Source organism: Monodelphis domestica, chromosome 8 (genome assembly GCF_027887165.1).
Source record: "Monodelphis domestica isolate mMonDom1 chromosome 8, mMonDom1.pri, whole genome shotgun sequence".
Classification (NCBI taxonomy): domain Eukaryota; kingdom Metazoa; phylum Chordata; class Mammalia; order Didelphimorphia; family Didelphidae; genus Monodelphis; species Monodelphis domestica.
In genome coordinates, this window is record NC_077234.1 from 82,941,931 (window position 1) to 82,964,660 (window position 22,730).

Here is a 22,730-nt window from a genome sequence, read left to right on the forward strand (position 1 = left end):
ATCAAGGAAAATGACAATGGCGAAACATCCTTTCAAACCTTTTGGGATGCAGCCAAAGCGGTAATCAGAGGCAAATTCATATCCCTGAAAGCTCATATTAACAAACAAGGGAGAGCAGAGATCAATCAATTGGAAATGCAATTGAAAAAACTCGAAAGCGATCAAATTAAAACCCCCCAGCAGAAAACCAAATTAGAAATCCTAAAAATTAAGGGAGAAATTAATAAAATCGAAAGTGATAGAACTATTGATTTAATAAATAAGACAAGAAGCTGGTACTTTGAAAAAACAAACAAAATAGACAAAGTACTGGTCAATCTAATTAAAAAAAGGAAGGAAGAAAAGCAAATTCACAGCATTAAAGATGAAAAGGGGGACAGCACCTCCAATGAGGAGGAAATTAAGGCAATCATTAGAAATTACTTTGCCCAATTATATGGCAATAAATACACCAATTTAGGAGAAATGGATGAATATATACAAAAATACAAACTGCCTAGACTAACAGAAGAGGAAATAGAATTCTTAAATAATCCCATATCAGAAATTGAAATCCATCAAGCCATCAAAGAACTTCCTAAGAAAAAATCCCCAGGGCCTGATGGATTCACCTGTGAATTCTATCAAACATTCAGAGAACAGTTAACCCCAATACTATACAAACTATTTGACATAATAAGCAAAGAGGGAGTTCTACCAAACTCCTTTTACGACACAAACATGGTACTGATTCCAAAACCAGGCAGGTCAAAAACAGAGAAAGAAAACTATAGACCAATCTCCCTAATGAATATAGATGCAAAAATTTTAAATAGGATACTAGCAAAAAGACTCCAGCAAGTGATCAGAAAGATCATTCACCATGATCAAGTAGGATTCATACCAGGGATGCAGGGCTGGTTCAACATTAGGAAAACCATCCACATAATTGACCACATCAACAAGCAAACTAGCAAGAACCACATGATTATCTCAATAGATGCAGAAAAAGTCTTTGATAAAATACAACACCCATTCCTATTAAAAACACTAGAAAGCATAGGAATAGAAGGGTCATTCCTAAAAATAATAAACAGTATATATCTAAAACCAACAGCTAATATCATCTGCAATGGGGATAAACTAGATGCATTCCCAATAAGATCAGGAGTGAAACAAGGATGCCCATTATCACCTCTACTATTTGACATTGTACTAGAAACACTAGCAGTAGCAATTAGAGAAGATAAAGAAATTGAAGGTATCAGAATAGGCAAGGAGGAGACCAAGTTATCACTCTTTGCGGATGACATGATGGTCTACTTAAAGAATCCTAGAGATTCAACCAAAAAGCTAATTGAAATAATCAACAACTTTAGCAAAGTTGCAGGATACAAAATAAACCCACATAAATCATCAGCTTTTCTATATATCTCCAACACAGCTCAGCAGCAAGAACTAGAAAGAGAAATCCCATTCAAAATCACCTTAGACAAAATAAAATACCTAGGAATCTATCTCCCAAGACAAACACAGGAACTATATGAACACAACTACAAAACACTCGCCACACAACTAAAACTAGACTTGAACAATTGGAAAAACATTAACTGCTCATGGATAGGACGAGCCAATATAATAAAAATGACCATCCTACCCAAACTTATTTATCTATTTAGTGCCATACCCATTGAACTACCAAAATACTTCTTCACTGATTTAGAAAAAACCATAACAAAGTTCATTTGGAAGAACAAAAGATCAAGGATATCCAGGGAAATAATGAAAAAAAACACATATGATGGGGGCCTTGCAGTCCCTGACCTAAAACTATATTACAAAGCAGCAGTCATCAAAACAATTTGGTACTGGCTAAGAAACAGAAAGGAAGATCAGTGGAATAGACTGGGGGAAAACGACCTCAGCAAGACAGTATACGATAAACCCAAAGATCCCAGCTTTTGGGACAAAAATCCACTATTCGATAAAAACTGCTGGGAAAATTGGAAGACAGTGTGGGAGAGACTAGGAATAGATCAACACCTCACACCCTACACCAAGATAAATTCAAAATGGGTGAGTGACTTAAACATAAAGAAGGAAACCATAAGTAAATTGGGTAAACACAGAATAGTATACATGTCAGACCTTTGGGAGGGGAAAGGCTTTAAAACCAAGCAAGATATAGAAAGAATCACAAAATGTAAAATAAATAATTTTGACTACATCAAACTAAAAAGCTTTTGTACAAACAAAACCAATATAACTAAAATCAGAAGGGAAACAACAAATTGGGAAAAAATCTTCATAGAAACCTCTGACAAAGGTTTAATTACTCATATTTATAATGAGCTAAATCAATTGTACAAAAAATCAAGCCATTCTCCAATTGATAAATGGGCAAGGGACATGGATAGGCAGTTCTCAGATAAAGAAATCAAAACTATTAACAAGCACATGAAGAAGTGTTCTACATCTCTTATAATCAGAGAGATGCAAATCAAAACAACTCTGAGGTATCACCTCACACCTAGCAGATTGGCTAACATAACAGCAAAGGAAAGTAATGAATGCTGGAGGGGATGTGGCAAAGTAGGGACATTAATTCATTGCTGGTGGAGTTGTGAACTGATCCAACCATTCTGGAGGGCAATTTGGAACTATGCCCAAAGGGCGACAAAAGAATATTTACCCTTTGACCCAGCCATAGCACTGCTGGGTCTGTACCCCAAAGAGATAATGGACACAAAGACTTGTACAAAAATATTCATAGCTGCGCTCTTTGTGGTGGCCCAAAACTGGAAAACGAGGGGATGCCCATCAATTGGGGAATGGCTGAACAAACTGTGGTATATGTTGGTGATGGAATACTATTGTGCTAAAAGGAATAATAAAGTGGAGAAGTTCCATGGAGACTGGAACAACCTCCAGGAAGTGATGCAGAGCGAGAGGAGCAGAACCAGGAGAACATTGTACACAGAGACTAATACACTGTGGTATAATCGAACGTAATGGACTTCTCCATTAGGGGCGGTGTAATGTCCCTGAACAACTTTCAGGGATCCAGGAGAAAAAAAACACCATTCATAAGCAAAGGATAAACTATGGGAGTGGAAACACCGAGAAAAAGCAACTGTCTGAATACAGAGGTTGAGGGGACATGACAGAGGATAGACTTTAAATGAACACTCTAATGCAAATACTATCAACAAAGCAATGGGTTCAAATCAAGAAAACATCTAATGCCCAGTGGACTTACGCGTCGGCTATGGGGGGTGGGGGGGAGGAAAAGAAAATGATCTATGTCTTTAACGAATAATGCTTGGAAATGATCAAATAAAATATATTTAAAAAAAAAAACAAAAAAAAAAGAAAAGAAAAGAGAAACATGAAAAAAAAAATTGGAGACTCCTGGAGGAAGCTTCAGTGGGAGGAGGGGGCAGTTCTTACAGAAAGATGTTCAGATTTTGAAGGCCACAAGATTAGGAATATGGCCTGGAAGGGAAAGAAGGCAGCTAAAGAGCTGAGGAAATACAATTTGGGGAACAGATTATTTTCAGCCATGAAACATAACTTCCATTTAGGTTTGCTACATAGATATACTGTAAACATAAGTAACTGGAAGGAGATTCAGTACTCATGACTGGACTGTGCCAACAAAACAATAACAAATGTATCATTTTACCTACCAAGGACACACTGTATAGAAGCACACAAAATAATAAAATTCATCTGAAGAAACAAAAAAATGTAGATAAGATCTCAAGTAAATAGCTAAAACAAGACTGGAATAAAGGGACTAGATGAATTTTTATATTTTTGATTATAAGATAAAACATTGATCATCAAAATTACTTGATCCTGATCTTTTATAAAGTTATCTGTTTGTTAAATGAAAATACCCAATTAATTCCCTCTCTTCCTCTCCCCCATTAAAGAAGATATCATTTGACAAAAAGGTATATGTATATATAAACAAGATCTTACTTATTTCTATTCATCAGTTCTTTCTCTGGAGATGGATATATATATATATATATATATATAAGAGAAAATTAGATCAATGAAATACTGGAAAAGGATATACTTGGAATAATAAACTCAAAAGCCAAGTTTTGGTAAATCCAAGAATTTTAAATTCAGGAATAACTCCCCATTAGGCAAAGATTTGGCATAAATTGGAATTAGACCAACATCTTACTCCACAAATCACCTAAAAAAAAGCCTAGGAATCTGGAATATTAAAGATAACACCATTAAGAAGTATAAGATAACTTTTATAGCTAAGAGGAAATTTCTTAACCCTGAAAATGACAACAGTGACCCCAAAAGATAAAATAGAGAATTCTAGTTTCATGAAATTAAGAGGCTCTCAGAATGATAAAACTGGAGAAAGAAGGATAAGGAAAATAGTCAATTAAAAAAACAACCTTTGTATCAAATATATCTGAAAAGAGTCTGATAACCAAAACATGTAGAGAACTAACAAATATATGATCAAAAGTCATTCACTAATTCCTAACTGGTCAAAAGATATGAAGAAAGAGCTTTGCAAACAAGAAATAAATACTATTAAGAACCATATAAAAGACTGCTCCAAATGACTAATTGTGGAAGCAAAAAACAAAACAACTCAGAAGTTTCACCTCATGCCCATCAAAGATGATAAAAGATGGAAAATGTTCATATTAGAGGGGTTATAAAGAGGCACAGACTAATATTCTAGTGATAAAACTGAAAGTGTGTTCAGCCATCCTGGAAAGCACTCTAAAATTATGCTAAGGAGTATGTAAAATGTCCACAAGTTTTGACCAAGAGGCACTATTGTTCAGCATATTCCCCAAGTAGGTTAATGATTTTTTGGCTCTATAAAAATATTTTAGCTGCACTTTTCTTGTAGTATTAAAAGATTAGAAACAAAGATCAGCTTTGATTGAGTGAATAGATAAATAAGTACAGTACACATAAATGATAAACTATTACATGAAGGTGCTACAACATAATAGATATAAAGAATACATGGAGGCTGAGGAAGAATCCTGTTTTCTGATGTGAAATGAAGTAAGCAAAACAAAGAAAATATAAGTGATGACTGTAGCAATAGATGTCAAATAACATCAGCAAAATTTGAAAATAACCACTGTTGAGATAATGATCAAGTGAGGTCTCCAAGAATAGATAGAAGAATGTACTTCTTACCCTTATTGCAGAGATTAGAGCCAAAGAGGTGCAAGACAAGATATCTTGTCAGACTTGATTAAGGTGTTGGTCAGTTTTATTGAACTTCACTATTTTCCTCCTCTCTTTTTATTCTTTCAAGAGATTGCTCGCCAAACAGAGGGGGAAGAAGGGATATACTGGGAAATAAAGATAACATAATAAAAGACATAAAAAGAAAGAAAATGCAGATGGAATAGGAAAAGAAAAATATTCTTGAAGTTGGCTTAGGATTTCCTTCTGTGTCAAAAATGAAAGTCCAAAGTGCTGATTGATGCTAGGGATGGATTTTTAGCAGATCCAGGTAAAGTAATGTGGCATGTGCCAATCTGATGAAAATCTTTATTCAAAAGTGGAACATTGAGCTGTTGTGAGAGGGACACTGGGATAATGTGAAACCATTCTGTTAGGCACCCATGCTGAAGTGTTATCAATAAAACTGATTTCATCATTTTCAAAATGAAGAAATGTTACCTAACATTTCCAGTGCAACTATGGGTTTATCCGATAAGGGCAAAATGGAGAGTTCTTCTTCTGAATATTAATACAAGAAATAGACAAGTAGGACTCTCTTCCATCATTGTAATTATTGCATAGACCTACTTGGAATGACATTCACAAACAAATTTAGATAGCAAATGAGTGAGAGATAAGAGCCCTATGAGAATACATATGAGAGAATGGAGACAAAGAATTTATTCTGGTATCCAGCAATAGACATATCTTTCTTCCTCATATGCCTTTCCTTCTTCCTACTTCCATCTCTATGTCCCCATAACTGCCCGGAATGGAAAGGAACCAGGCTGTGCTACTACAATGACTAGTGAGGCCCTTCCTACAAGGACCTGTACATCATTTTAAAATATTTGAATTATGATTCAAGAGGCATGACAACATGTGAGAGCAAAGATACCAGAGAATGAATAGAAAATGAGATGTCATCCATGGTTAGACATTACTTTCCATTTGCTAGTATACTTGTCACTGACACAGCATCTACTTGATGAAGTATTAATAGGCTTTCTCAGTCAATGTATCATAAAAAATTCTGATTTTTTGAAAACTTTTCACTCAATCAGAGCAGGATCAAATCATTTATATTTGAGAAATAATCACCCATTTACTTCACCATGGTTTAGGTGATGAGTCTAAGAAATGTATTTTCCTCTATTACCTGATAGCCTATTTGAAATTTGTGCTGGTCCCTCAAAGGCTAAGAATGCATGAGCTCTAAAAGACTAGTTCCAATCAGCAACAGTCAAGGCTTGGTAGTGTTTTCAAGGAATGACAAGTGACTGAAGGCAGCTTATTCCACGACTCATAAAGGTTGAACTCACTTAGTTGTAGAGGAAGTGGGATCTTACACAAGTGGAATATTGATCAAGGCAAATCATCCAAGGTAGCAGCCTTGCTCAAACATCTAGTTCAAATTCCATTTCTATTGGCTTTGGCATTAACATTCTTTAGAAAAATGGTCCAACACCTTCCTTTTGACATTAATATCATGGGTGTCTTGTGTACCATTGGGCTATCCATTTGTTGCCTCTAGTTCTTGCTATGTGAATTTCCCACCTCTTTTTCTGGACATACATATCTCCAATAATATTTTAATAGAATTATTATACATAATTCTGGTACATAAGAAGTTACAATTTAAAAGGGAACATGGTTTGTCCAGTGTCTGTGGTTTTCAATACTCTTTGGTCTAAGTTTTTGTAATTTAATTTCTTTGGTGATCATGATGTAGTATGAACCATTTGATATCACAAGAAGAATATTTATTTTAAAGAGATGGGCTTTGGTAGCTATAAGCAGCACACAATTATTTATATTACTGAATGATTATTTACATACAATTCAGTCCTATCTCCTCTTCTTCTTCCTCCATTCTATGTCAGTTCATTATCAGAACTGTAACTAGGGTAGGACAACTAGGGTTTTGCCTAAAAACACTAAAATTTTGAGGTCTCAAAATTTTAACTACTAATGCACCTTGAATCAACTGAGATTGTAGCTTAGTTGACAAGGACAATCAAGTTAAGCCAACAGGAACTTATTAGGTACTTAATTATGTGCCAGATAGTGTGCTATAAGCTAGGAATATAAATACAAGCAAAAAGAAATAAAGTCCCTACCTTCAAGGAGTTTGCAGCACAGAAAAGGAAGCTGAAATGGGAAAGTGAGGGAGAAGCAATGGTATTCAGAAGAGCACCTAGTAAAGAAAATCTGGAAAGTTAGGAGTAGAGCCCAGAGAAGAAGGAAGAAATGACCAGCCCAGGCACTTCGCTTAAAATTGAGAGGCTGGGAGGATCCATTCAATCAGAGGAAGAGGGAGAACATATTGCCAGTGTTAGCATATCAAAGTCATAGTGAACTTTCAAGGAGAGGATGCTATAGTAGCATAGAGAAAGAAATCTGAAGAGTCAGGAGTGGAGCCCACAAAGGAATGAAGTTAATAAAAATGTAAGTTATAATGAGAAGCTATTAGAGGTTTGTTAATAAATTTCCATCTGGGGGCAGCTGGGTAGCACAGTGGATTGAGAACCAGTCCTAGAGACGGGAGGTCCTAGGTTCAAATCTGGCTTCAGCCACTTCCCAGCTGTGTGACCCTGGGCAAGTCACTTGACCCCCATTGCCTAGCCCTTACCACTCTTCTGCCTTGGAGCCAATACACAGTATTGACTCCAAGACGGAAGGTAAGGGTTTTAGAATAAAAAAAAATAAATAAATTTCCATCTGTGGGCTACTTTAGTAACTAATTCTCCCTCTGGCTAATATGAATTTATCTTAAGTATTGTGTAGGATATTAACAAAGTTCAATCTGTGCTGGTTGTCAGGGGTTCTAAAATCACTAGTTATGGCTCTTCTGTGAATATCCAAGACACACATAGTGAAAGACTAATTTAATAAGCTCCCACCATCTTCATATTAGCATCTAGGCTCTATAATAGTTCTTGCCTACTTTTTTCCTAGTGTTTACAGTTAAACTAGTCTTTTTTTTTTACCCCTCACAGGATTTACTGATGAAATTTAGTGATGTTCTGGGACAAGCCTACAGAAAAAGAGTTCTTAAAGGGGGCAGCTGGGTAGCTCAGTAGATTGAGAGTCAGGCCTAGAGATGGGAAGTCCTGGGTTCAAATCTGATCTCAATTACTTCCTAGTTATATGACCCTGGGCAAATCACTTAACCCCCATTGCCTAGCCCTTACCTCTCTTCTGCCTTGGAACCTATACCCAGTATTTATTCTAAAACAGAAGGTAAAAAAAAAGTTCTTCACTTTTTACAGATCTCTTTGGAAGTAGTCTGGTGGGGTTATGGACCCTTTCCCACAATAATAAGGGTTTTCTTGTTGTTTTTAAATCCTTACCTTCTGTCTAAGAGCTGATACTCAGTATCAGTTGCAAGGCAGGAGTGTTAAGGGCTAAAGTAGTTGGGGTTTGGTGACTTGCTCAAAAGGGTCACATAGCTAGGAAATGTCTGAGGTCAGTTTTGAACCCAGGGCCTCTGGTCTCCTATCTGGCTCTCTATCCACTAAGCCAGCTTGCTGCTGCCTCCCACAATAATGTTTTAAAAGCATAAACTAAAGCACATAGTACCATAGTAGTAGTAGCAGCAGCAGCAAGAGTAGTAGGAGTAATTGTAGTAATGATATCTAATATTTATATAGTTCTTAAGATGTGCCAGGAACTATGGCAAGCACTTTATAATAATAATCTCATTTAGTCCTCAGAATCATCATGGAAGACAAATGACATTATCATCCCCATTTTATAGTTGAGAAAAATGAGGCAATCCGAGGTTAAGTTATTTTCCCAAAATCACACAACTAGTAGGTGTCTGAGGCTGGATAGGAACTCAGGTCCTACTGAAGCACACATTGGTAGCTGGATGCCTTCAGTGCATGGATTTGAAGTCAAAGCTTTTCAATCACAACTTAACTAACCCTGTTTTTATTCAGAGCAGGATTTTTTTAAATGATAACTGGAATGAACTTCACGTTGTACGCCCAAGGGCTTTTCCTGCGCAGAATATTGAGAGGGATGGGTTTTAGTTGTTCTTTCAGTTTCTAATATTCAGAATTTGGATGATGTCAGAAGCCATCTTTTTATGCCACTTAGGGGCATAAAAGTATCCAATAATACCTCTTGGCTTGGCTTGTTTTTGATATCTTGGTGGCTTATTTTTCTTGGAAGTGAAAAACTAATCATGTATTAACTAGTTTGATGGTAAGTTAAATTGCATCATACTTTTGACTTCAAGGGACTGTCTGGATTCTTTTCTAATTTTAGAATTTCACTATGTTCATTGTTGCCTAAATTAAACATTGCCAATGCCCAAAAATGAAAGCTTGTTTTACAGAGATATTGGTTGCTGTGAAATTTTTCCCACATACTCAGTTTTACGGAGTGTAATTTACATCAAAAATTCTACTTAAACAAGTCACTATCCTAACTCATTGGCAAAACAGGGTAGTTCCTCAAATGGAAAGAGTAACATATGAGGAAAAATCAAATAGCACTACTCTATGTAAACATAGATGCAAAAATCTATATTCTAGTAGCATGCCTGCGGTGTTTGTGGGTGGAAAGCAAGGAGCAGATTGCAGAAGGAGAAAAACAATCCTGTATTTCTTGTTGTTTTTTCTGACTCTTATCTTTCTTTGGAAATTACAAAAATCATTTCCTGTGCTTGACTCTTGCTTCCAGCATTAACATCTTTAGAACTGAAGTGATAGCCAATATTTCAGGCAGGCAGAAGAGAGTCAGAGACCACAGAGGATTTGTGGTAACAGGAACCAGTTACTGTTGTCCACAGGCTATGGGGCTATTTTGGATTCACAAAATGTTTACTTCTTGACACTTTTCAGTGCTCATGAAAATATATTCATATTTCACTGCATTAAAAAATGGCAAACTAGTGTCTTTGCCAAGAGAACTCCAAGAGGGAGTCAAAAAAATTAGTGCTGGATTGAAAACAACTAAACAACAGAAATCCTGGGTTATTGTACTCTTTTTTTTTTTTATGCAGACACTTGCAAATTGCAATTTGTGTCCATTAATAACTTATGGAAATGATTACCATTTCTTTATGGGCAAAAATCATACTTGCTTCTAATTTTAGCACAATTTGCTCATTACATAAAAGTCAAAGTCATTGCTCAATACTGTAACAGTAAATCTAATTACCTGTTACGATACATACATACAAATATTTTCTTTGAATGTCCGTTGTATCTCTTAGAAAATAGCTGAAAGATAGTTGTAACTTCACCATTTATACAAAGGTTAGAATCTACTTGAGAGGATGAGAGATGTTAACAAATGCCAAATAATCCAAAATAGAAATGACATTTAAAAAAAGAAGGAAAGGAAGAACTCCAGAGAAGTAGGAGACCAATAAAATTTCATTCTGTCAAAGGAAAACTCATAGACTATGTATGGCATGTGTGAGCCCTTGTCTATTATCACCAGGGCATGACTTGGTGACCTAATTAGATCCCACTAAATGGATCATGAGCTGACAGATCTCCAGCCAGAGCTAAAACTGCTTTGATTTCACAATGACAATTTTTGTAGAACTTTAAAGTTTACAAATTTCTTTGTATACATGACCATTCCCTTTTGATTCTATCATGTTCACCTCTTCACTCACATGGTCATCAACCTAATTCAGACCCTAGAATTGCCTGAACCATATAGCCTCCCAGCTGGTCTACCTGCCTCTACTCTCTCCCCTTTACTAATTCTTTCTCCACTCAACTGCCAAAGTGCATTCACAAAGATCAGGTCTTTGGGATTCCCTCTATTCAATAAACTCCACTGGCTCCCTAGAACCTCTAGAAATGGTAATAGAAAAGTGAAAGGCAGTCTTTCTTTTAGGGAACTTACCCTCTTCCATGTAAACATATAAGTGCTTTGATATTTTAATTGATCTGTAATCTCATAGATATGGGTATTCCTTCTAATGGTTCAGATCTCAACCAATCTATAGGCTTTTTTATCTAGTGCAGATTTTATTTTAGTAATTTCTTTTCTATTATTCTACCATTGCAAGCACAGGAGAATACATATGATAAAGGGCTATTTTTTTCTCTGTTGCCCTCTTTTCCATGGCCAAAGAATTCAAGTCATATGGCCACCCTACTTACAACTCTCTCTGCACTTAGGCTAGTTCTAAGGCAGGCATAATCTATTACTGGGGCCATACTTGAAGACTTTGCAGTAAGGTGAAAACTGATGGAGCCTATATCCCTCCAGCATATTATTTTTAAAAAACAGGATCAAGTTGGTAAATACAAGGTATTCGCATAGTGCCTAGCATAGAGTTATGACCTTTGTAACAAATAAAAATACTTGTTATTGTTGATTAAAAAAAAGAGTATTAATAACTAGAGTGGAGAGGGGGAAAGCTAGGAAGAGTCTCATGTAAAAAAGTTGTACCTGAGCTGAGCCTGGGAAAAAAATGCAAATATTCTAAGAGTTGAAGGTTAAAAGGAAGTACTTTTCAGGCAGGGGAACAATGCAAAGGAAAAGGGTAGGAAATCAAATCCTGGGTTCAAGCAATAACAAAATGGTCATTTTTCTTGGGATGTATAGTATATGAAAGCATGTCATGAGAATTATCTAGGGAGGTAATTTGTAGTCAGGTTATGAAGGTCTTTAAATGCTATACTGAAAAGATTTTATTTGAGTCTAAAAAAAGGATAGGAGCTACTGAAAAAAAAATTAACACAATTGTCATGATAAGATCTTTGGTTTGAGAGACTGTTTTAGTAGCTATGTGGAACATGTATTGGAAAGATGAGAAACTAGAAGCAGGAGAATGAATTAGGAGGATACTGAAATAGTCCAGGCTCTAAATTAAGATGATAACAATCAGAGAAGAGAAAAAGAGGATACATGACAGGTTTTGGAAATAGAATCTGGCAACTGACCCAATGTAAAAAGAATAAATGAAATTTGTCACAAAGTGGAAATAGCAGTGGATGATTGGAGAGATGGAGGTACTGAGCAGGAATTCGTAATTTTGAAGGAGGGGGAAGATTAGGATAGAAGTTAGTTTGTTCTATTCTGGATATTTTCAGTTTGATACCTAGGTCACCTAGATGGACATGTTCATTAGGCAACTGTTGATACAGGACTGGATTTGGGGAAAAATTAGAACTATATTCATAGATTTGGAAATCAACTGCCAATATAGGATAATTAAACACAAGGAGCTGATAAGATCACGATGAGAGAGGCTATAAAAAGTGAAGAAAAGAGGGCTAGCAAGAGTGCTACATGTATTCCCATTGAAAGTTAAATTTCTTAGAGGAAGTTTTCTAAGATATTTAAAAGTGGAACCTCTGGAGGTTTTATGGGAAATTATTTACAAAGGCCAGACAGGTGAGCATCAGTCTTTACAACTGGAGAATGAGAGCAGAGATCCATTGAAACCTTAAATTCCACACAATTATTTTGATAAGAGCATAAATTAGTAGAACATGTTCCCTATTCTACAGGCTTGAGGATTATATAATAGAGAGTTTTTAATTCTGTGAGGTAAATTTTATTTCAATTGTTACTGTTGCTGAGAAAACTGAGGCACAGAAAAGTAATTTACTTTCTTTGAATACTGTCTAGTAGATCATAGACTAGACTAGAATGAAAACTTCTATTCTTAAATTAATATCACATAGCTAAGGGTCTTTAACTCCCCTCCTGCTGGATTTTCAAAGAGTAAACTATATTTGTTTGGCATGCATCATATCAAACAAATATATTGCAAGATGGTGAAAAAAATCAAAAAAATGCCATTTTCTAAGGTGGTATTTTTGATGTCATATGACTCTTCATCACTGATCTTTAGTAATAACAGATACCACTTCTGATTCAGGAATATCAGGAAGGGATCAGGAGAGAAAAGAATATGAGAGTAAAAAGGATCCTACTTAAACACTGAGTGGAAGATGATAGAGAGAGGTAGTGAGAATTCATTACATGGCTCAACTGGGATCCTCTACTGTGGCTAGAAAAAGATGAACAACAAGAGTGTCTGTTGATAGCTTTTGTCAGTGTAACTAAGCAAATAGGATGGATTTAATTGGCATGATGGTTATAACCTTGTATAGGTCCACTTGTCTGGGATGATATAAAAAATGATAGTTCTCTGAAAATATGTTTCAGGAAAACCTAAATACATAGTGATAAGAATTTTTATTTCATTGAATCATAGAAAATAAACAGAATCACAATCAGAATAAATATGGACAGTTTCACTGACACTTTGTTTTATTTAGTTATGTGGAGATATTTTCTCAGAAGCTATAAACATTCCACATTAAACATGCAGTTTCCATAGTGATGATCATAGGAAAGAGGAAATCGAATGAAAAATGTAAATTAAAATGTAAAATAATATTCAACATCTATTATCAAGAATAAATAATGGAAATTCAGGACTGGTAACAGTGAGAGAATAGAATATATATAATTATGTTCTAATGATAGCTTACTTTTTGGCAAAGACTGATCAATTCGTTGCATCATTTTCTATCTGGAAAGAACCTTAAGAGATTAATGAGTCAATATAGGTAGGTGGTACAGAGGACAGAATGCTAGGCCTGGAATCAGGAAGACTCATCTTCCTGAGTTCTAATCTGGTCTCAGACACTTATTAGCTTTGGGTCACTGGCCAAATCATTTAATCCTGAATGAAGTCAATATGACTATTTATCTGTCTTTTTCTTAACCATCAAAAGATGACCAGCTTTGTAGCTTCAAAGCTGTGGAGCTTCCTAGCTATTTGTGATTTGACATAACTAAGGAGGAAAGCTTTTGATTTCCCTAGCTTCAGGCCTACCACTGTATACCCTGGATGTGGCCACAGAGTAAAGCAAACTATCTACTTGGAATTGCAGTGGCAAAACTGCCCAAAGTCTTTGGTTGGAGGACCTGAGGTCAATCACAGAGTAGAGTTTGAGTGAGGGGCCAGGAGTACATCCAACTCTGGACAATGAAGACTAGAATGATTAAATAGAATCTATGAAAAAAGCAAACATACACACAAATGCTGAGACCCAAGTTAACATGTCCCAACACAGTAGGAACCCTGGGACTCTAGCAAAAATCCAATAATTAAATCTATGGGCCTGGCCAATAAATTTTTTAAATAAATAAATAAAAATAAGCAAGCAAAAAAGAAAGAACTCAAGTATTGACAGCTAGTATGGAGACAGAACACCATGGCTCAAACTCAGGGGACAGTGAAATAAAAACATCTACTTAAAAAACAGCAAAGAAATACAACAAATGGCCACACCCTTCAAAATAACTTTTTAAAAGGCTTTAAAAAAAAACTTCAAAAACCAAATGAGAGAGGATAAGGGAAAAGAAAGGAAAAAATAAGAACAGTGAAAGAAAATTAAAAAAACTTATGAAAGATCACCCAAATAGAAAAAAAGATCCAGAAACTCATAGAAAAGTAATATATGAAAAACTAGAATTGGACAACTGCCATGGTCAGGGTTCAGCCCCACTCATGACTCCAGGGTTCCCGACAGGTGGCGAGCGATCAGTCAAAATAAATAACAACTGGAAGACAGCTTAATCATTATGGCCATGGGACTGATTTGTATCTGACAGCTGCTCTGCCATTCCCAGGACTGGGATTTATTTTTATACCCATTTTCTTGGCATGCAGATTATATTACCTAATACACATGTTCAAAGAGAGATAATTGGAAAAGTAATACATTAACTTTTAACAAATCACTTGATTAACATCCTATATTTTTGTATTGTGATTACAGACAGAATACAAGATAAATGATTTCTTCACAGGTGGCTTAGTAGGGAGTTTCTGAGTTACTGATTTGTGTAATTGAGTCACTGAGGCATATTGAAGCTTAGTGTACTTGTACTGTACCTGTACGTATTGTATGGGCCTTTATGATTGATTTGTGTGCTGGCTTCATGAGAATAGGCTTCTGTGAGTGGGAAAGTTTAGGGCTTGGTCTGTAGCTGCGGTTTCACCGAGAATTGTGTACCTAAATAAAAGTTAACCCATGATAGTCTTTTTGGGATTGGGTTTAAGGGTCTGATCCTTTGGTGATGTTTTGGAGAATCAGGGTACAGGTGTTTTGCTCTTGCATTATTTCTTTTGAGACTAGGGGGAATAATTATCATGTCAATTCATAGGTAAGGGGCATTGATGAAAGAGGTCATGTAAAGGGGATAGAGTGGGCAGTCACATCTTGCCAAGTACCACTCTGTGGTCTGATGGCCCTCAGCAGACAAGGAGAATCTAATAATTTCCTAAGTCAAGAAATAATAAACCAAAATCAAAAGAATGAAATAAGAGAATATGTAACATCTCATCACAAAAGCAACTTACATGGAAAATAAATCAAGGAGAGATAACATAAAGATAGTTGGATTCCTGAAAAAGTTATGATTTTTTAAAAAGAGTTTTATACACCATGCTTCAGGAAATCATAGAGGAAAATTGCCCAGACATTCTGTAAACAAAAGGTAAAATAGAAATTGAAAGAATCCACCAACCATTACCTCAAAGAGACCCAAAGATGAAAATGTACAGAAACATCATTAATAACTTTTATAGCTTCCAGTTTAAGGAAAAAAATACTATAAACAAAAAAAAAATATTAATTTGGTAGAGCTATAGTCAAAACTAACAGAAAACTTAGTAACCACAATAAGAACACTGGAAATGGAATCCATTTCATAAAGCAAAAGAATTCAGTTTACAACCAAGAATAACATCCAGCAAATATGATCATAATAATGAAGGTAAAGATGAGCTAAAGGAGTTTCAATTATTCCTATGGAAAAACTCAGAACTCAGCAGAAAATTTGATCTATAAAAAGCATACAAAGGGAACGAAAGACTAATCATAAGAAGCCCAAAAGGTTAAAATGTGGGAAAATGTCATCTATGACGTTTGGGAAGGCCATTATTGCCTGGCCATTTTGAACAGGCATGTGTGGATGGAAGACTCAAGGCTGATGTAAATGCAATGGAATGAGCCAAAATGGTAGTAGAAAAGATGAAGACTAGGTGAGATGGAATGACTATCTCTTATGGAGCAAAAATTCATGGAGGAACTGCCATGAAGAAGGGGCAGGGAGGACTATTGGTAATATAAAGAAAATAAAGGAAATATATGAAGAGGTGAAAAGATACTTAGAATAATATATGCTATTACATTTTACAAATAAGTCACAAAAGCAAGAGAAAAACTATCAAAATAAAATAAACCCAAAGATAACTCAAAAGCAGATGATATCTATATTACCACACATATAATTTACATATTTTAAACAAGTATTTGATATGGAGTTTGTGATTTTATACATAATTTTTATGCATTTGTTTCTGTCAGTGTTTTGTTGATGGTGATGGTTAATAAGTACATAACAAAAAATTGAGAGAAAAATAAAATGACACAAAAAAAGAAACTTGGAATGAACCAAATGGAAGTTAATGACTCCATAAAATAACAAGAATATTAAAGAAAGTCAAAAAACAAAATAATAGAAGAAAATGTAAGGTTTCTCACATAAAAACAGCTGATCTGTCAAAAAGATCAAAGAGAAATAATTTAAGAAATGTTGGGTTAAATCTGTATACACTTTTGAGCTCTGTGACTCTAGACAAATCATTTAAACTCCTCTGCCTTTCCCTTATCACTCTTCTACCTTAAAATCAATATATAGTATTGATTCCAAGACAGAAGGTAAGGGTTTAAAAAAACAATCATTGGACTTCCATGAAAACCTAGACATAATACTTATTGAAAGCATGTCTAGATTTCTTAGAACCAAAGAGCAAAATGAAATACAATCCACTAGTCACACCATGAAAGAAACCCTAAAACTAAAATTTCTAGAAGCCTCAGAGTAAAAATCAATAGCTTCCTGGTTAAAGAAAAATGTACACAGTTAGGGAAAAAAAAGAATTTAAAAACCAAGAAGCCAAAGTCAGAGTCACACACAAGACATAGCAGCCTCTAATACAAAGATGCAGAAGACTTGGAATGTGATATTTATTACACTAGAGATTACAATATTCATAGCCTTTGGTCCAAAGATTCCACTGTACTTTCCTTGAGAACAGATCAGACAGATAAAAGGTCCCATATGTATACATAAAAATATTAATAGGTGTACTTTCTTGTGAAAACATAAAATTGGAACCCCTAACCCCAGCCCCCCAAAAGAGATACCCATTGGATAGTGATATAGAGAACATTATTTAAATGGATCTTTTATTTACCAGACACTGTTTTATGCACTAAGAGATAAAAAGACAACACAACAACAAAACAGAGGGAAACTGCCTAACATCAAGGTGTTTATAATCTAAAAACAAAGACAACACACGAAATGGATTGAGAAAATGAGGATAGGATGGGAAGAGTATTGGCTCAGAGGCAAGGCTACTGGGGAGGACATGGAAAATTCTGGACAATGAGTGGATCTTGGAGTGGAGTGAGCATACCTTAGACATGTCATGAAATGGTAGTGTGGATCAGGGACTCATTGGTTGAAAAGAGAAAGGTACAAAGAGGCATCTCCAGGTTAGGGTTACTTGGAGAATGGCTAAACAAATAATGGCACATGTCTGGATGTAATTGAATTGTAAAGGCACTTAGATGGCGCTGTAGATAAAGCAGTGGGCCTGGGATCAGGAAGATTCATCTTTATGGGTTCAAATATGGCCACAGAGACTTACTAGTTGTGAGACCCAAGGCAAATTACTTAACATTGCTTGTCTCAGTTCACCATCTATAAAATGAGCTGGAGCAGGAAATGGCAAATCATTCCATTATCTTTACCATGAAAAGATCAAAATTGGGTCACAAAAAGTCAGACAAGACTGAAACAATTCAATAACAGCAAATGAATCATGACTAAATGACAAATATGAAATATTCAGAGAAGTATAGAAAAGCTTATATGAAGTGAGAATGAGAAATTACTTAATTACTAGTTTCATCAAATACAACTCTTTGCAATCCTATATGGACACTAGAACACCAATAATTTCCATGGGGTTTTCTTATAAAAAAAAATACTGGAATTGTTTTCCATTTCCTCCTCTCAAGGATTAAGGCAAACAGAGGTTAAGGGATGTGCCCAAGATCACCCAGCTGGTAAATGTCTAAAGCCTCATTTGAACTTAGGTCTTTCTGACTCCAGATCCAATATTCTATCCCCTTAGCTTCCTCCACTTAATTACTACAACAATGTAAATGGAAATAACAAAAATAAAATTGAACTTTGTGGTATTAGAATGATCAAATTTGGCTACAAAAAGAATAGAGAAAATATTCCTCATTCTCTTTATTATAGAAGTGGGAATCTATGGGTATAGAATATTACATCTACTGCTAAACATGGGTAATTTTTTGATATAAACACATTCTTTTCAAATCTTTTCTCACAAATTATGGCTGAGTAGGAGAAATTGGAAGTCCATATTTTTAAATAAAGAAATGTGATGTAACAGCAAAAGACATTGGTTTCATATATTTTTGTCATTTCCTTATGCATTACGAATATCAAATGTACTAAATCATGATTGTTGTGAATATTTTCCCTTCTCTACAATTTTACTTATTCTATCTACAGCATTCAGTTGCATTACCACATTTTAAATTTCATGTAATTAATTTATTTTTTTTACCACATAAATCCCATGTTTGGTTAAAAATTATCTCCCTGATTATATTTACCAGAGTTATCTGGTTAAAGGTTCTTTTTATGATGTAAATTTTTGTATTCATATTAAGATTATTATTTGTATTTTGTAAGATGCTGGTCTAAACACCTACTTTCAGGTATAAAGTATATCTACTTTTCCCAGTAATTTTTGTCAAATATGGAATCCTTTCCTCAAATAATTTATGTTTTGGGGTTTTCCAAACATTGAGACAACTTTCAAAAATTACTTTTGTTCCTTAGGCATAGACTTCATTGGACTAATCTACTTTCCTAGCACCAAATCAATCTGATGATCAATCATAACACTTAGTTAACAATCCTGAAAACTTAATTAGAAAATGTGATTATATATGATTGTAGCTTTATAGGACTTCAGAATGATATAAGACAATGAAACTTTTGCTTTTAAAGATAAATAATTATAGACAAATATGGCCCTGAAGTTCACACTCACAGTGGTAGCCTAGCCCAATAGCATATGAGCTAAGAACATGGTCTCTTTGTTCCACAGATAATTTGTTGTGTTCTTAAGATTTAATTCATCCTGTAAGTAATAAAATCCATGGGATTTTGAATGGCCTTAAAATCACCTCCTGTCTACAAATAGATTAAGAAAAATATTTCATTTGTGAGAACCACATAGCCAAATCCCCAGGAGACTGCCACACATTTAGAATTCACTAAGAAATGGACAGTTCCACATTGTTCAGGCAAGTTCTGACTTTTTTCCACATAAGAGAATTTGTAACAAAACCCATGGGATTCCTGCAGGTGGGGTGAGAGAAGAACTTTAAGAAGCACGTCTTTAAATTTGCTAGTTATGAAATCTAGTACTATTTCTAGCATTTGAAAGAAAGAAGAAAAAGAGGGGCAAGGTTCAGAGCCCAGATCTAGCACTGAAAACTTCATTGTTCTTTCACTTTCCATCCCATTTCCCTTCATTAATTTCACTTTTGACTGATTTAATATTAGAAAAGTAAATTATTCCAGTGGGTTACATATTTAAGAAACAAAAGTAAATTTTTAAATATCTTGGTGTTTGGTAAACTGCCAAATATAAGTTACTTGAGGAAAGAATTCCATATTTGACCAGAATTACTAGAAAAAATGGAAACCATTTTACCAGAGCCAGCATGTTTAGACCAGCATATTACAAAATATACAACAACCTGAATGCAAAAGATCACATCATAAAAAAGAGACTTTAAGTAAGCAATTCCTATAACTATAGTCAGAGGGAAATAAATAAATAAGAAACAAAGGAAGAAAAAGTAACAAATAAAAAATGAGAAAATACATTGACCACATAAAAATTTTAAAGCCTTCCCACAATTCTCATAGTAACATGGAATTTATTTAGATGGCATTTTGAAATTTTCAAAATCTTTTTATAATGTTACTTTATTTAATTGACATGTCATTTAATCTTCATAATAAGTGAAATGGGAAATATAATTATCGTCATGCCCATTTTACTGATAAACTGAAGTTCAGAGATAAAATGACTGATCTGTGATTATTTGGTTAAGAACTGTCAAAGGCAATATTCAAATGTAAGTTGTCTTGACTTGGACCTCTAAAATGTCAAGCTGAGAGAGGGAAAGAATATTTCCTGGACCAACTAGGCAACATTTTGTAAATGAGGCATCTGTTCCTCAGTACATGAAACTATATCCCTCATCACCATAAAATAGGCATAATTTCTAAGTGAATATAGCTATAGCACCTTGTTTTAGAAAGAGAGAATCTAGCTGTATCTCCTTGTTATACATATACATAAAATCTGTATTTGCTTGCCTGTGCACATATTCTTTTCTCCAGTAGATAGAAAGCTCCTTGAAGAAGGAGTGTTTTCTTATTTCTCTTGGTATCTCTAGTACCTAGCACAAGACTAGATTTGTGGATTTAATACTAACAAATAATAAACTGATTTGTGATTTAATATGTCTAAGGCAATGTTCATTTAAAAACACTTGTCTTTAAAATGTCTTGACTTATTGCATTTAAATGATCTGTTATCACTTGTGATCTGTTAGAAGTAAAATCAATATTTTGTACTTAAATAAAACAGCCAATTCCTGTTTCTTATGTTCTCATTTTTACTTTTTTTGAATGTTATTTATCATCTGATACAATGTCTAAGGGGATATTACATGTGCTAAGTCATAGCACATAGACTGGGAGTGTAAATAGATTGCCTGGATACTTCTAAGATATTTTATCCAACTGGCAAGAGGAGTGGTTTTCAAAATCAAGCCTTCAGATATATTACCAGAAAGAAGGCAAAACGAAATGAAGCAGAGCTGATTTTCTTTCTTTCTCATACTTTATTTTTCAGCTGAACTTTATTTTGTTCCTCAACACTGTGAGGGTCCTGGCCACTAAAATTTGGGAGACCAATGCTGTTGGGTATGACACAAGAAAACAATACAGGTAAGCCTGTGACAAGAATCCATCAAAGACTAAAGTGATGTGTCTGTGTAAGAAAAAATAAGAAATCAAAGAAACAAACATTTATGAGAAATGTCTGGCTTGTGAACGTGTTTTTGTTTCCTTTGTTTCATTGGTATAGCTGATTGGGAAGGCTTGGATATATGCTCTGTAAAACTATAATCAATGTTTACAAATGCAGGTATTTTGGGTGCATAACAGCGCACAAGTTTTATTTCTTCTTAAATTGTTTTAATCTGGCCTACTTTGAACAAATAATGTATTTTCCTGACTGCAAAAAGAATGAACATTCCCCTCCTTTTCAAAAGATCAAGAAAATGGGTTTGCTTTGGTAGTCTGAATCTTAGAGTTGGAAGATTTGTCAATAGTCACCAATCAACCTTATTTAAACAAAAATCTCTGCTACAATGCACAGGTCATCTTCACTTCATTTAGGGGGAGGATCCCAACTGTTTCCTAAAGTAGCATATTCTGCTTTGCAATAGTTAGGCAGTTTTTCCTTAAATCCTTTCACTTTCTCATCAGCATTATTTCTCTTTGTGTTTTCACAACTTCATTCTTGAAAACGTACTATCCTTCTTGAGCTGGTTTCCCCTGTCAAGTTTTAATTAAATATTAATAACAATAAGCATTAAAAATAAATTAAAATAATTTTAAAATCCTATGAACCTAGGTGTCTTTCCTCTGAATACTTTGAAATGTTCTAGCTGATATCTATGATGTTTATCACACTTTTCCCACCTTTTCTCTCCTCAAGCACAAAGTCTAAGAGAAAATAAGTGTTACCCCATCTTTTACACCACTGCAACCAGTTTTTCCTTTCTGGTGAAAATCAAGTCCAGCTAGTTTCCATTTATTGATTTTGAAGAATAGCATTCTTAAGGTAAACCAAGAAAGAACTTAGGCATATGTCCAAATAGTTAAAATCTCCTCTCACTCTAATAATACCCTCTGTGCCACTTTTGATCTGTTCTCTGAACTCATTGATTTCTTCTTTCTATACAAATGCTTTGTATATTATGCAATGATATCTGTTAGGAACTCATCCTTCATTGATCTGCAATGAAATTCTCTCAACTGCATGCTCTTTTATAAGACAAGACAGGAGCTTCTCAGACAGATTATAGATCTGCCTCCAAGAAGGCAGCAGACCTCTTTGTTCTTATCAGGCCAACAAATAGCTATTGCAATAGCTTTAGGCACCAACCATCACCCTACAAGAAAGGCAGCTCGATGTTGGCCACTGGGGTCAAATTCAAGTAAAAAAGGGAGGATCTGATCAGGATCACTAGGCTGAAGGTCGACTTAGTTTTTAAATGTAATATTATCTAGGTTTTAATGTATTTTATTTG

The 22,730-nt window shown here is 34.8% G+C and overlaps 1 protein-coding gene and 1 long non-coding RNA gene across 5 annotated transcripts in view; one reads left to right on the forward strand and one right to left on the reverse strand.

Annotated features, from left to right (window-relative positions):
• PTH2R (parathyroid hormone 2 receptor) overlaps positions 1–22,730 on the forward strand; it is a 153,563-nt gene that overhangs the window by 119,856 nt on the left and 10,977 nt on the right. For all 4 annotated transcript variants that reach the window (XM_056807773.1, XM_007501827.3, XM_007501826.3 and 1 more), the window contains one exon: positions 21,266–21,360. In XM_056807773.1, the coding sequence (XP_056663751.1) occupies positions 21,266–21,360 (95 nt within the window). The remainder of the gene's footprint in view (positions 1–21,265; positions 21,361–22,730) is intronic.
• Positions 1–22,730, reverse strand: part of LOC103106632 (uncharacterized) — a 212,385-nt gene that overhangs the window by 46,823 nt on the left and 142,832 nt on the right. The gene's annotated exons all lie outside the window — the stretch shown is intronic.